The sequence below is a fragment of the Macaca nemestrina genome, chromosome 1, assembly GCF_043159975.1.
Source record: "Macaca nemestrina isolate mMacNem1 chromosome 1, mMacNem.hap1, whole genome shotgun sequence".
Taxonomy (NCBI): domain Eukaryota; kingdom Metazoa; phylum Chordata; class Mammalia; order Primates; family Cercopithecidae; genus Macaca; species Macaca nemestrina.
The window spans coordinates 190,991,706-191,006,151 of record NC_092125.1 but is presented as its reverse complement, the minus strand read 5'-3'; the positions used below and the strand labels follow the sequence as shown (position 1 = coordinate 191,006,151).

The 14,446-nt window shown below is 41.2% G+C and overlaps 2 protein-coding genes across 9 annotated transcripts in view; one reads left to right on the top strand and one right to left on the bottom strand.

Annotated features, from left to right (window-relative positions):
• TMEM269 (transmembrane protein 269) overlaps window positions 1–14,433 on the top strand; it is a 34,211-nt gene extending 19,778 nt beyond the window's left edge. For 4 of the 8 annotated variants that reach the window (XM_071094803.1, XM_071094801.1, XM_071094798.1 and 1 more), the window contains 2 exons: window positions 4,160–4,255; window positions 11,141–12,696. In XM_071094803.1, the coding sequence (XP_070950904.1) occupies window positions 4,160–4,255; window positions 11,141–11,247 (203 nt within the window). In that variant the 3' untranslated portion in view covers window positions 11,248–12,696. Of the gene's footprint in view, window positions 1–4,159; window positions 4,256–11,140; window positions 13,884–14,298 lie in introns of those variants that run through there. The other 4 variants (XM_071094800.1, XM_071094830.1, XM_071094832.1 and 1 more) reach the window with 4 other exon arrangements.
• SVB (small vasohibin binding protein) lies at window positions 1,695–14,012 on the bottom strand. Its single transcript, XM_071094840.1, has 2 exons — window positions 13,879–14,012; window positions 1,695–2,145 (listed from the first exon to the last, which is right to left on the bottom strand). The coding sequence occupies exons 1-2, from the start codon at window positions 13,990–13,992 to the stop codon at window positions 2,059–2,061; spliced, it is 201 nt and encodes a 66-aa protein (XP_070950941.1). The 5' UTR covers window positions 13,993–14,012; the 3' UTR covers window positions 1,695–2,058.
• Window positions 14,434–14,446: the final 13 nt, after the last annotated feature.

Sequence of the window (14,446 nt, the reverse complement as noted above, 5' to 3'; positions counted from 1 at the left end):
GCCACAGGATGATGTAGCAAGACGGTCCTCAGCAGATGCAGGCCCCTCCGCACTGGACATCCCAGCTTCTAGAAGTGTAAGAAACCAATCTCTGTTCTTCATAAATTACCCAATCTAGGCCAGGCATGTTGGGTCATCCCTGTAATCCCAGTACTTTGGGAGGCTGAGGCGGGTGGATCACTTGAGCTCAGGAGTTTGAGTCCAGCCTGGGCAACAAAGTCAGACTCTGTCTCTACAAAAAAATACAAAATTAGCAGGTATGGTGGTGCATGCCTGTAGTCCCAGCTACCCAGGAGGCTGAGGTGGGAGGATGGCTTGAGCCAGAAAGCAAAGATGCAGAGGTTGCAGTGAGTCGAGATCATGCCACTGCACTCTAGCCTGGGCAACAGAGCCAGACCCTGTCTCAAAAAAAACAAAAAACAAACAAAACAAAACAAAACAAAAAACCCCACAAAAACACAAACCCAATCTAAGGTATTGCTGTAACAGCACAAAGTGGACTAAGACACTGAGTATCTATTACATACATTATTTCTCAACAACACTCCTGACAGGAAGGAAATATCATTCCATTGTGTAGATGGGAAAACTGCAGTTCAGAGAGGTTAACTGGTAGTTGGGTACCCCAGGTCATTTGGTTCCAAAACGGCTTTTTTTTTTTAAGCATATGACAGTATTTCTGTGTATTTATAGGGACAGCTCCCTCCAACCCCCTACTTATCTGAAAACACAAAACTCCATTCAAAAAAATTTAGCAGGATGCTACAGAACCTAATTACCATTTGTGGAGATAATCTATGTAGAGATTATCCTTAATTATAACTTGGGCTCTAAAAACACATTCTCCACAGTGGTAGAAAGTTTAACATCCCATTAACTCCCCAGTTTACTCCTGAAATATGCCAGAGCAATGAGAAAAGTATTCTCAGTGACTTCAGAGGCAGCACAGGGAGACAGAGGAGACAGGGACAGCTTGAGGTGTTTCCAGCATTTCCAGCTTAGAGGAAAGGAGGTGGCAGTGTCTGCCTCTTTGCCCCATCTGAGTGGCATTTTTTCAGCTCTCTTAAGTCCTGCTCCCCCTACTCCCAAGGAATTTCTGGAAATGAAATATCCTAGAAGAACAATCTCTTCTTTTGCTCAGCATTAAAATAACTCTACTAAGCATTCAGGTATGAACTACCATTCTTGATACAAATGTCAGAAGCAGAAACCACCTTACATTTCTACACCTAAAAATGGCAGTTGAATGGCGGAGGGGTGGTGGTTGGTTTCTGAGGGACGTCTGAATATTTCCATCATAAATTCGTTTCTAGGTCTGATAAGGCAGACAACAAAACAAAAAACAAAAAGCACCTGCACTCCCCTCTTGCTGTTGATGAAAGCCTGCTGCTAGCTCTCCACAATCACCGGTGAGGAAATCCTAGCTTCAGGCCTCTAACCCTGAGTAGTGACTCATCTGGGAGTAAAGGGGTCACATATTTATATCTGTGTGCCTATAAACTAGAGATCAGCAGGGTCTGCAAAGTTTTAGCTCCAGGAAGAATGAAAACTGGAAGCAGTCGTGTTCTTTCTCTCCTCTCTGCCAAGCTCCTGAAGGAGAGAGGGTGCCTTCTGCTCACCTCAACTTTTCTTACCTATTACATTACTTTGTATTCCATTTTCTATGGCTAGGCACTTGCTAAAGTATCAGTAAATGAACATTTTATTAGTATTTTATTTGTATTTTTGGAGAAGATATAGTTTCATGAGAAACACTGATTTTTCTCAAATAGAAAAAGGTTTTTTTGTGTGTTTTGTTTTTTTTAAAAAAACAAAAAACAAAAAACAAAAACCACTGTCTTAGAAGAAGAAAACAAGTCTCTTCAGCAAGCATGCGGCCAATTCAGATTGGAGGAACCAGTGAAGTAGAAGTTACACATAGGAAGTGAGTTCAGATTTATCCACAAATGTCTTCTGGCCTAGTTCTGTAAGGCTCCAAATGGGCCATCTCAGCTTAAAACTGGCAACACCCTGTCAAACAAAAATCTCAGGGTCCCATCTGGTTTGAACCTGGGGAGCTCATTCTCCAGGAGGCTGCATCTGTTTACAGAACTCATCAAACTGCTGCTGCTCCAGTTCTGTCATGACTCTGTTGAGGGCATAGATCTGAATGAGAGAAAGAGATACATCTGTTAGCAATGGAAGCAGCTGCACAACGCATCTTCTGACATAACAGGTGGTGCCTTCTGAAAATACCAGAATCTCACCAGTAGTGGTAATGCAGGGACAGTGATCTGGGAATAGGAAAGTTAGATATTAGTTCCATCTAGAGAATCAAGAATGCAGCAGGATGCAGGTGACTTGATTTGGTCTTTAAGGGATTAGTAGGATCCCTTAAGAAGAAAACAAGTCTTTTCAGCAAGCATGTGGCCAATTCAGATTGAGGAACCAGTGAAGCAGAAGTTACATATAGGAAGATCAGATTTATCCACAAATATCTTCTGGTCTAGTTCTGTAAGGCTGCAAAATGGGCCATCTCAGCTTAAAATCGATCATGGGACATGATAGGTGGTGGGGGAGGATATTATGTGTAAATAAATGTAATGGAAAAGTATAGGGTCTGTTCTGGAAACTTCAAGTATGCCAATATGAAGGATATTATAGAGTAGGGGTTGGGGAGCTGAAGAAAGCAAGAAAATTATGTTGGGGTCTTAAATGCCATATCAAGGAATCTGGATTTTACCTGGCAGATTCTGGAGAGCCAGCAAAGATAAGTGTGCAGGGGAACAATGTGAATATATATATAGTGTGTGTATATATACTATGTTTAGTATATATAGCTTATATAAGTAGAGTATATATAATATATAAGCTATATATACTCTATAGCTATATATACTAAGAGTATATAGTATACTTGCAAACCTGACCTGACAGATCCTCCCGTCCTAGCCTCCCAAAGTGTGTGTGTATATATATAATAATAGTATATATACAATATATAGCCTACATATAGTATATATAAGCTATATATATAGCTATACACTATATAGCTATATATACTAAGTGTATATATACTATATATATACTTGCAAACCTCTGACATGACAGATCTTCCCACCTCAGCCTCCCAAAGTATATACTACTAATAGTATATACACTATATATACTATATAGCCTATATATAGTATAGGCTATATATATACTATATGTATAGTGTAGGCTATATATAGTATAGGCTATACATAGGCTATATAGTACATATAGTATATACTATATATAGCCTATACTATATAGTATATATATAGCCTATACTATACATAGGCTATATAGTATATATAATATATATACTATTAGTAGTATAAGTATATACTATATATAAGTATATACTATAGTATATATACACATCTATACATATATGTATAGCTTATCCATATATACATATATACATTATACATAGGCTACATATACTATATATAGGCTATATATGCTATAGGCTACATATAGTATATATACACATATGTATGTATCGCTTATATATACATATATACTATATATACTACAGATAAGCTATATATACATATATAAGCTATATATGTACTATGTAGTATATATAGCTTATCTATACTATACAGCATATATGTATATAATCTATATATAGTATATGTATATAATCTATATACTATGTATATATTCCTATCTATATACATGTATATAGCCGATATATGTATATGTATATATATACATATAGCCTATACATATATGTATGTATAGCTTATCTATATACGATATATGTATATATAGCTTATCTATATACTATATATGTATGTATATATAGCTTATATATAAGCTATACATATATCTAGTTCAGACACAGTTTTGCTCTGTTGCCCAGGCTGGAGTGCAGTGGTGTGATCTCAGCTCACTGCAACCTCTGCCTCCCAAGTTCAAGCAATTCTCCAGCATGAGCCTCCCAAGTAGCTGGGATTACAGGTGACCGCCACCAAACCCAGCTAATTTTTGTGTTTTTAGTAGAGACGAGGTTTTATCATGTTAGCCAGACTGGTCTCCAACTCCTGGCCTCATGTGATCCTCCTACCTCGGCCTCCCAAAGTGCTGGGATTACAGGCGTGAGTCACTGTGCCCAGCTACAAGCAACGTAATTCTATCTGTGCTTTAGGAGACATCTGTTACAACAGTCCAGAAAGGAGGTCATGGGAATATCGCCTACAGCAGGCAGTGGTGATGGAAAGAAGATGGCAAGAGACATCCTCAGGTAAAAGGCAGGGTAACTACACCTTATTCCTCACCTTTCTTTATCCTTAATCCACCCACTAAAGAACAGAAACAGATCACAGAACTTCCTAATTTGTAGAAGAAAAAAATGAAAGAGCGAGAATGTGTGCATGTGTAGAGGAGCTATAACTTGATTAACTGAAAAGACAAGGAAGGGGGAAAAAATGAAACTTAGAAATGGGACAAATAGAAAATACAAAATAAGAGCAGAAACGAATGAAAAAGCAACCAAACCTACAATAGAGAGGATCACCAAGACTGCAAGATGGTTATTTGAAAACACTAAAAAAAAACCTTGCAAACTTCTGACATGACAGATCAACATAAAAAGGGAGTGGGCGGCCAGGCACGGTGGCTCACGCCTGTAATCCCAGCACTTCGGGAGGCCAAGACGGGCGGATCACGAGGTCAGGAGATCTGTCATGTCAGAGGTTTGCAAGTATATATATAGTATATATACACTTAGTATATATAGCTATATAGTGTATAGCTATATATATATAGCTTATATGTACTATATGTAGGCTATAAAAAAAAAAAAAAAAAAATCCCAGCACTTTGGGAGGCCGAGGAGTGGGGATCACTTGAGGTCAGGAGTTCGAGACTATCCTGGCTAACACGGTGAAACTCCGTCTCTACTAAAAATACAAAAAATTAGCCGGGCGTGGTGGCGGGCACCTGTAGTCCCAGCTACTCAGGAGCCTGAGGCAGGAGAATGGCATGAACCCGGGAGGCGGAGCTTGCAGTGAGCCAAGATCACATCACTGCACTCCAGCCTGGGTGACAGAGCGAGACTCCGTCTCAAAAAAAAAAAAAAGGGAGTGGGCACAAATAAACATTATTAGGAACTAGAAAGAAGACTTAACTACTGACATAACAGAAATTAAAATGAAACATTATGAACTCCGTGTCAACACATTTGACAACCTAAATGAAACAAGTTCCTAGGAAAAGTAAAATGATCCAAACTGACTAGAAAGCTTGAATGATCCCGTCATCTGTAACAAAAATGGAATTCTGCAGAGTGATGAAAACTGTTACAACACTACCGCAAATAATTATTGCAACACAGAATGCGGCTGATAAAACTGGTAAATTTTATGTACATTTTACCATAATAAAAATAAATAAAATTGAATGGTTAGGCTGGGCGCGGTGGCTCAAGCCTGTAATCCCAGCACTTTGGGAGGCCGAGACGGGAGGATCACGAGGTCAGGAAATCGAGACCATCCTGGCTAACACGATGAAACCCCATCTCTACTAAAAAATACAAAAAACTAGCCGGGCAAGGTGGCAGGCGCCTATAGTCCCAGCTACTCGGGAGGCTGAGGCAGGAGAATGGCGTAAACCCGGGAGGTGGAGCTTGCAGTGAGCTGAGATCCGGCCACTGCACTCCAGCCTGGGCGACAGAGTGAGACTCCATCTCAAAAACAAAAACAAAACAAAACAAAAAAAATTGAATGGTTAAAAAAAAGCCGAGTGAAGAGAACCAGTCACAGTAACATAATATGAAAGTTCAGAAACATGCAAAACAATATATTGTTACACTACAAAATATTATTTAGAAGTACATAGACAGTAAATTAACATAGAACAGCAAGAATGATTAGCATAAAATACAGCAAGGAGGGTACCGCTGGTGGGAAGGGTGAGGTACATGAACAGAAAAGGGGTACGCAAAGCTTCCCAGTTACTGGTCATGTTCTATAGTTGGGTGTTTTATGAAGCTGCACACACACGTTATATAAATATACTTTTAACACACACATATATATACAAATACGTATGTAAATATTAAATATGTATTATATATATTAAATATGTATATCTATTTATATATTAAATATGTATTATATATATTTATATATTAAATATATATAATTTGCGTGTGTGTGTGTGTGCACGCGCGTGAGCGGAGTCTTGCTCTGTCATCAGGCTGGAGTGCAATGATGCGATCTTGGCTCACTGCAACCTCCACCTCAGGGTTCAAGCGATTCCCTTGCCTCAGCCTCCTGAGTAGCTAGGACTACAAGCGTGCACCACCATGCCTGGCTAATTTTTTGTATTTTAGTAGAGACGGGTTTCACCATGTTGGCCAGGATGGTCTTGATCTCCTGACCTTGTGATCCACCCGCCTCGGCCTCCCAAAGTGCTGGGATTACAGGCAGGAGCCACCATGCCCGGATTCACATATATATATGTTTTAAAACCTCCACTTGCTTCATTCAGTATTTACTAGCATTTGTAATCTGCACATTACTGTGCTAGGGACTGATAGGCATATTAAATAGCTTCTCAGAGACCTTCAGATCAAGGAGGCAAGATGGCAGGAGAAAGAGGAGACTCACAATGGGTCAGAGTATCCAGGCCAAAGAATGACTTTCAGTCAAGAAGGAAACAGACCCCAACAGTGTCAAACGGTGCTTCCACTGCCAATGCGCCTTCCATTCCCATTCACCTCCCACATCTCTCCTTCACATCTAACTTTCTGGAATCTGGCATCTGCAGAATTGAATAGAAACTTTCTCTTCCTCCCCACAAAGGGTCTTGTTGCATTACATTCCAGGCAATACAGATTAAAACAAAAACAGGCCAGGAGCGGTGGCTCAAGCCTGTAATCCCAGCACTTTGGGAGGCCGAGACGGGCGGATCACGAGGTCAGGAGATCGAGACCATCCTGGCTAACCCGGTGAAACCCCCTCTCTACTAAAAAATACAAAAAAAAAACTAGCCGGGCGAGGTGGCGGGCGCCTGTAGTCCCAGCTACTCGGGAGGCTGAGGCAGGAGAATGGCGTAAACCCGGGAGGCGGAGCTTGCAGTGAGCTGAGATCCAGCCACTGCACTCCAGCTGGGGCGACAGAGCGAGACTCCGTCTCAAAAAAAAAAAAAAAAACAAAAAAACAAAAAACAACAAAAAACAACAAAAAAACAGGATGGGTGCGGTCACTCAAATGTGTAATCCCAGCACTTTGGGAGGCTGAGGAGTGGGGATCACTTGAGGTCAGGAGTTCGAGACCAGCCTGACCAACATGGTTAAAACCCATCGCTACTAAAAATATGGTGGCAGGTGCCTGTAATCCCAGCTACTCGGGAGGCTGATACAAGAGAACTGCTTGAACCTGGGAGGTGGAGGTTGCACTGAATCAAGATCGTGCCACTGCACTCCAGCCTGGGTGACAGAGAGAGACTCCATCTCAAAACAAAACAAAAACACCAACCAACCCAACAGAAAAAAACAGCAAGGCAGCTGTAGGGGGCAAGGCAAAGCAACAGACAAAGGTCAGAAGATGTTTAGACCACAGGCCTGCCCCTCATTAACTACAGGACTCTACTCACATCACTTTAAAGTGAGGATAATACTGCCTACCTCACAAGGTCATATATTTTACATATCGGATTAACCAAGGTTAAATGGGAGTCACAATAACTCCTGTTTTGGAGCCCTGGTGTAAGGACTAGATGTGGCTATGCATGTGTAGCTTGGCCCGGTCCTGGCACATCTCAAGAGCTCCACGGAGCCAGCTGCTGCTTGAGTGCAGCAACGTTGCATTTCAGCAGGTCAACAGGAACTTAGCAGTTGTTCAACTTAGAATCCACACAATAAAAGCAGGCTGCCTGCTTGGAAACACAAGATTATTCCTGATCATAATCACTGCCATTTATCAAATGCTTCCTAAGCCAAGTACTGCGCTATAGGCTTTACACATGGTATTTCCATTCCTTTTAATGGTCTTCTGAGGTAGATGATATCCTCATTTTACCAAGGAGGAATTGATGAACTGGGGGTTCAGAGAGGTTAAGTATCTTGTCCAATGTCACATGGAAAGAACTGGGATTTATGGAGGAGCTGAGATTTGAAGTCAGACAAATAAATTTAACCTGTAGAACTTTACAGAAGGGTGTCAATAAGGACATGAACAATGTCCTCAACATCTATCCTTACAATATGCACAGAGGACAGTTTCACAGGGCTGGTTTTTTTAAATGGATTTTAACATAATTACTATGTGTACATAGACAACTAAGAATAGGGAAAAACCCCCAAATTAATGTTTTAACAAGTTAACAAGCTGTTACTAAAGACCATATGCTTGGATTAAAAAAAAAAAAAAAGAGTACAATAGAGGAAGTCTCTCATTCAACCTAGCAGTTTACCTAATCTCTTTTAATAAATCCAGCACATTAGAGTGGTAAAAATTTATCTTTTAACACTCTACATAAAAACATGTGTGCCCTCTCCTACATTTAATCATTAGTAGTCTCTAAAATGGTAAAATAAATTGAATTTACATTAGCAAATGAAAGCGCAAATTTGTACAGCTAGGCTCAGCAGCAAAAGTGAATAAGAATGAAAGGTGAAAAGCTGGTGTATGCCCTGTGGAGCGAGGACTTCCATGACGGTCCGTGTCCTGCAGCCAAACACAGTCAACATGCCACCATTTTCTCATTGCTCTTAAATGAGCAAAACCAAATTTTTTTTTTATTTAATGAAATATTAAATCTTTATTTCCCCCAACATAATTTGTAATCAGGTAGAGCAGAGGTAAGTCCCACCATCACTGGGGACAGTAGCAACATACAGACTTCAGAAACAGACTTGATTCATCAATAACATCCTCCCCTGGTACCATTAGAAGGAATGCATCTAATAACAAATTTGCAATGTTGTCACGTTGTTCTAATTTATTTGATTAGTTTATCTGAAAAACTTTATACATTATTTAAGACAACAGTAAATTATTTTCTTGCTCTGAAAAAATAATGTTTTTCACATTTTAAAACCTCTTAGTATCCTTTTGCAAAAGGAGTTGCAAGAAATGTGACAGCTGGGTTTGCAGAATGTCCATGTACAAGTTTGTATTTATAAGAACCTGGTAATCTGCCTATAATTTGCTTCTACAAATAGAGCTCTTTACAATAATTTTTTTTTAAAAACAGGCTTAAACTTTCCCCTATTCATTCTACTTGTAGCAAAGAGGTACTTACTTTTCAAGTATTACATGGTAAAAGGCAAGTGTTTTTTTTTTTTGCCAATTTTAAGCTGTTAAGCTTTAAGACCAAACTATTTATGTGAAAAAAAAAAATGATGCCTAGTCAATCCTAGTTGTTGCGGGAAGTCAGGGACCCTGAACGGAAGGATCAGCTGAAGCCATGGCAGAAGAATATAAATTGTGAAGATTTCATGGACATTTATTAGTTCCCCAAATTAATACTTTTATAATTTCTTATGCCCGTCTTTACTGCAATCTCTGAACATAAATTGTGAAGATTTCACAGACACTTATCACTTCCCCAATCAATACCCTTGTGATTTCCTATGCCTGTCTTTACTTTAATCTCTTAATCCGGTCATCTTCGTAAGCTGAGGAGGATGTATGTCACCTCAGGACCCTGTGATGATTGCGTTAACTGCACAAATTGTTTGTAGAGCATGTGTGTTTGAACAATATGAAATCTGGGCACCTTGAAAAGAGAACAGGATAACAGCAATGTTCAGGAAACAAGGGAGATGGCCTTGGACTCTGACTGCTGGTGAGCTGGATGGAACAGAGTCATATTTCTCTTCTTTCAAAAGCAAATAGGAGAAATATCGCTGAATTCTTTTTCTCAGCAAGGAACATCCCTGAGAAAGAGAATGCACCCCTGAGGGGAGGTCTACGAACGGCCCCCTTGGAGGTGGCCGTCTTTTACAGATAAAGCGAAGGGATGAAATAAGCCCCGTCTTCTGTAGCGCTCCCAGGCTTATTAGGACGAGGAAGTTCCCACCTAATAAATTTTGGTCAGACAGGTTGTCTGCTCTCAAACCCTGTCTCCTGATTAAGATGTTATCAATGACAATGCGTGCCCAAAACTTTATTAGCAATTTTAATTTCACCCCATCCTGTGGTCTTGTGATCTCGCCCTGCCTCCACCTGCTTTGTGATATTTTATTACCTTGTGAAGTATGTGATCTCTGTGACCCACACCCTATTCGCACACTCCCTCCCCTTTTGAAAATCACTAATGAAAACTTGCTGGTTTTACAGCTCAGGGAGCATCACGGAACCTGCTGATACGTGATGTCTCCCCCGGACACCCAGCTTTAAAATTTCTCTTTTGTACTCTTTCCTTTTATTTCTCAGACCAGTCAAGACTCTTAGGGAAATAGAAAAGAACCCACATTAAATATTGGGGGTGGGGTTTTCCCTGATACCTAGTCAGTCATTTTATAGCCAAATGCTCTTGTCTTTTAAAGAATGCAGAAAAATACTAATTTGCTAACAAGGAGCACATTGGAAAAAGCCATTTTAAAGTACTGAAGAATAAGGAGTATTTTTTTTTCTACTGATGAAAATTATTAGAAAAGCTATCCTGGGCCGGGCGCGGTGACTCAAGCCTGTAATCCCAGCACTTTGGGAGGCCGAGACAGGTGGATCACGAGGTCAGGAGATCGAGACCATCCTGGCTGACACTGTGAAACCCCGTCTCTACTAAAAACTACAAAAAAAAACTAGCCGGGCGAGGTGGCGGGCGCCTGTAGTCCCAGCTACTCGGGAGGCTGAGGCAGGAGAATGGCGTGAACCCGGGAGGCGGAGCTTGCAGTGAGCTGAGATCCGGCCACTGCACTCCAGCCTGGGTGGCAGAGCGAGACTCCGTCTCAAAAAAAAAAAAAAAAAAAAAAAAAAAAAAAAAAAAGAAAAGCTATCCTGTCTGTTGTCTTTAGCTAGTTTTAATAAGTCTGTTCAAAATAATGGTCAAGAAATCTTTAGAAAATTGGAAGAGGGGATGCTTTTTTACAGCATGAAAGGAATTCCATTAATTGTAGAAATTCTCATTAAATTTTGACTTTGGTTCTTCATAAAAAATACTGATTTAACTTCTGCAGTCTATGTGTTTGAACACCATCTACCTGAGACAGGGACCCAAGCATCCCTTCATCGTCAAAGGCCAAAATTGGATTCAAAGGAATTTCTGGGCTCTTACTGTTGGTGACATCTAATCTGGATGGTTTCGAACCAATGGGTAAATTTATAATTTCTTCAAAATTTTCATTCTGAACAGATACTCCATTTTCATTTGGTTTTCCAAATTGGGGGTGCTCTCCACAGTCACTTTTGATTGGTGTGAGGTAACCACATATGGGCTGGCAACTGGTTCTCCATTTCCCAGAGCATTTGTCTTACACAGAAGTGTAGATAGGTCTGTTCTTCCAGTGAGAGCTCCCTTGGCTATATCACCATTTCTCTGATCAATGGTTTTCTTATCTGTAGCTTCTGTTCTCCCGCTTCAGGGCTGTTCCTTATAGCAACCCTTATATTGTTCACCAAAGCACAATGCAGTCACATCATCTGGGGACTTGGATCCAGGTGGGAATGGGAAGGTAAAGGACCACAGCTCTCAGGTGGTCTGCCTTAACCCAAAGGTAGATTTCAGTTTACATATTAACTTCAAATGCACTAGTAAGTTTACTTATTATGTTTACTGCCTCCCCTTGCTGGAATGCAAGATCCATGAAGGCAGGGATTCTTTTCTGCTTTATCATCATGTGACTCAAATTCCTAGCACAGTGCCTGGCACATACTAGCAGTTCAATTTTTTTTTTTTTTTTTTTTTGAGACAGAGTCAAGCTCTGTCGCCCAGGCTAGACTGCAGTGGCGCGATCTTGGCAACCTCCGTCTCCTGGATTCAAGCAATTCTGCCTCAGCCTCCCAAGTAGCTGGGACTACAGGTGTGCGCCACCACGCCCAGCTAATTTTTGTATTTTTAGTAGAGACTAGGTTTCACCATGTTGGCCAGGATGGTCTCAATCTCTTGACCTTGTGATTCGTCCACCTCAGCCTCACCAAGTGCTGGATTACAGGCGTGAGCCACTGCACCTGGCCAATATTTAATGAATCAATCAGATTAACAAAAATTAAAAGTTAACAATATCGGCCGGGCACGGTGGCTCACGCCTGTAATCCCAGCACTTTGGGAAGCCGAGGTGGGCGATCACGAGGTCAGGAGATTTAGATCATCCAGGCTAACATGGTGACACCCCACCTCAAAAATACAAAAAAAATTAGCCGGGCGTGGTGGTAGGCACCTGTAGTCCTAGCTACTCGGGATGCTGAGGCAGGAGAATGGCATGAATCCAGGACGCAGAGTTTGCAGTGAGCCAAGATCACACCACTGCACTCCAGCCTGGGCGACAGAGTGAGGACTCCATCTCAAAAAAAAAAAATTGACAGTATCAAGTGTTAGGAAAAAAATGAGGAATGAGAATCCTCTTCCACTGCTAGTGGGAGTGCAAATGTATACAATTCCTTTGAAAGCAATTTGGCAGGCCAGGCGCCGTGGCTCACACCTGTAATCCCAGCACTTTGGGAGGCCGAGGTGAGCAGCTCACTTGAGGTCAGGAGTTCCAGACCAGCCTGGCCAACATGGTGAAACCTCATCTCTACTAAAAATACAAAAATTAGCCAGGCGTGGTGGCACATGCCTGTAATCCCAGCTACTTGGGAGGCTGAGGCAGAAGAATTGCTTCAACCTGGGAGGCAGAGGTTGCAGTGAGCCAAGATTGCGCCACTGCACTCTGGCCTGGGTCACAGAGTGAGACTCCATCTCAAAAAAAAAAAAAGCAATGTGGCAATGTCTAGTAAAATTGAGAATGTACCCAGTAATTTTTCTAGTTAAATACCCTATAGAAATTCTAAGGCAAGTGCCAAAGGAGACACCTAAAAGCTTTTCACTACAGCAATGTTTGTAATAGCAAAAAATACTATAATTTAAATGTGCATCCCTGTAAGAATGAATAAATATACTAAAATGGATGCATAAAATAGACTACTATAAAAATTAATGAGAATAAACTAGATTCTTATATTAGCATGAACAGTTCTTAAAAAAACAATGTAAGCAAAATGCAAAATAAAATGCAGGAATTTTATTAATGTAAAAATTTAAAATACTATTGTATATTGTTCAAGGATCTCTATTAACATATTTGAATGTAAAAGTATGAAAAACAGTAGTTGTCCATGGAAAGGTAAAAGGATGTAAGACAGGAAATGGACAAAACAGACAGATAAATAAACAAAACAAAGAGGGAAAAAGAGACCAACAAGCTTTTCCCTGACATTAAATACTAAAATAAAATACTCATGTCTGTATGTGGCTCAATATTGGCAGTGTAAAGTTTAAAGCTTTTTATTCTCAAATTGATTGTAATCGTTGAGAGAACAAAGGAACACAATGGCTTGGGCCTCTACCTGGCATGAGTAGCTACTTTCTGCACCAAATCCAGAACATCTGTACTGGGGTGTCTGACACTTGCGTGCTCTCTCTCATTCTGACTCCTTCTTTCCCCTTACATACCACTTTTTTTTTCCTTTCTTCCTTCCCTTGGGTCTCTACCACAAAAGCTCCGCACCAGGCTGGGGTTCTGACACTAACTTGGCATGTGATTCTGGCCTGCCACCTCACCATTCTGAACCTCAGTGTTTTCCCCTCTAAATCTGGGAGAACACCCATCCTGCCTGGAGGCAAGTAGGGCTCGCTGTCAGTTCTTTCTGCTATTTCTCTACTCCAGCATCATCATCTCCAGCAGACTACAGGCATACAGAGCCTCCGCCTTAATCTCACCTCTGCTCTTTGTCTCTGCTTCAGCTCCTGCTGGGCTGATTTCTGTTTGGCCTTCTCAACTCTGCTGACAGGTTCTTTAACTTTGGTTTTTTCTTTACGTGCAGGTGGATCCATGGCTTGACTTCTGGGTATTTCTTAGGAGGCTCTGATCTGGGTGGTACAGAAAAAGGCAGATCTTAAAAAAAAAAAAAAAAAAAAAACCTGCCAGTCATTCCTCTAACTAATCCTTTAGCTCCGCCCCATCCTTTGCCAGGTGAGGCAGAGGGGTCTGGTGGCAAGGGCGCTGGATGTGGCGGAGTAGGAACCCAGACCCAACGCCACAACCTCGCTGGGTGTCTCTGGGCAAGTCTCCTCCCCACTCTGAGCCTTAGTTTTCTGTCTGCAAAATGGGTTAATAGTGTCTTCCTGGCCTCCCTCCAGGAGCTGCTGTGTGCGGGTGGAATGCGAAGACCCCTGTGAAAGCTCTGCCCACTCTGCGGCCTGCGGCACCCACCGCGGAACCGTCCTAATGGGATGCTGAGGTCCAGGGGACGCCCACGGTTTTCCCACCGCGGCCGGCCTAACTGTG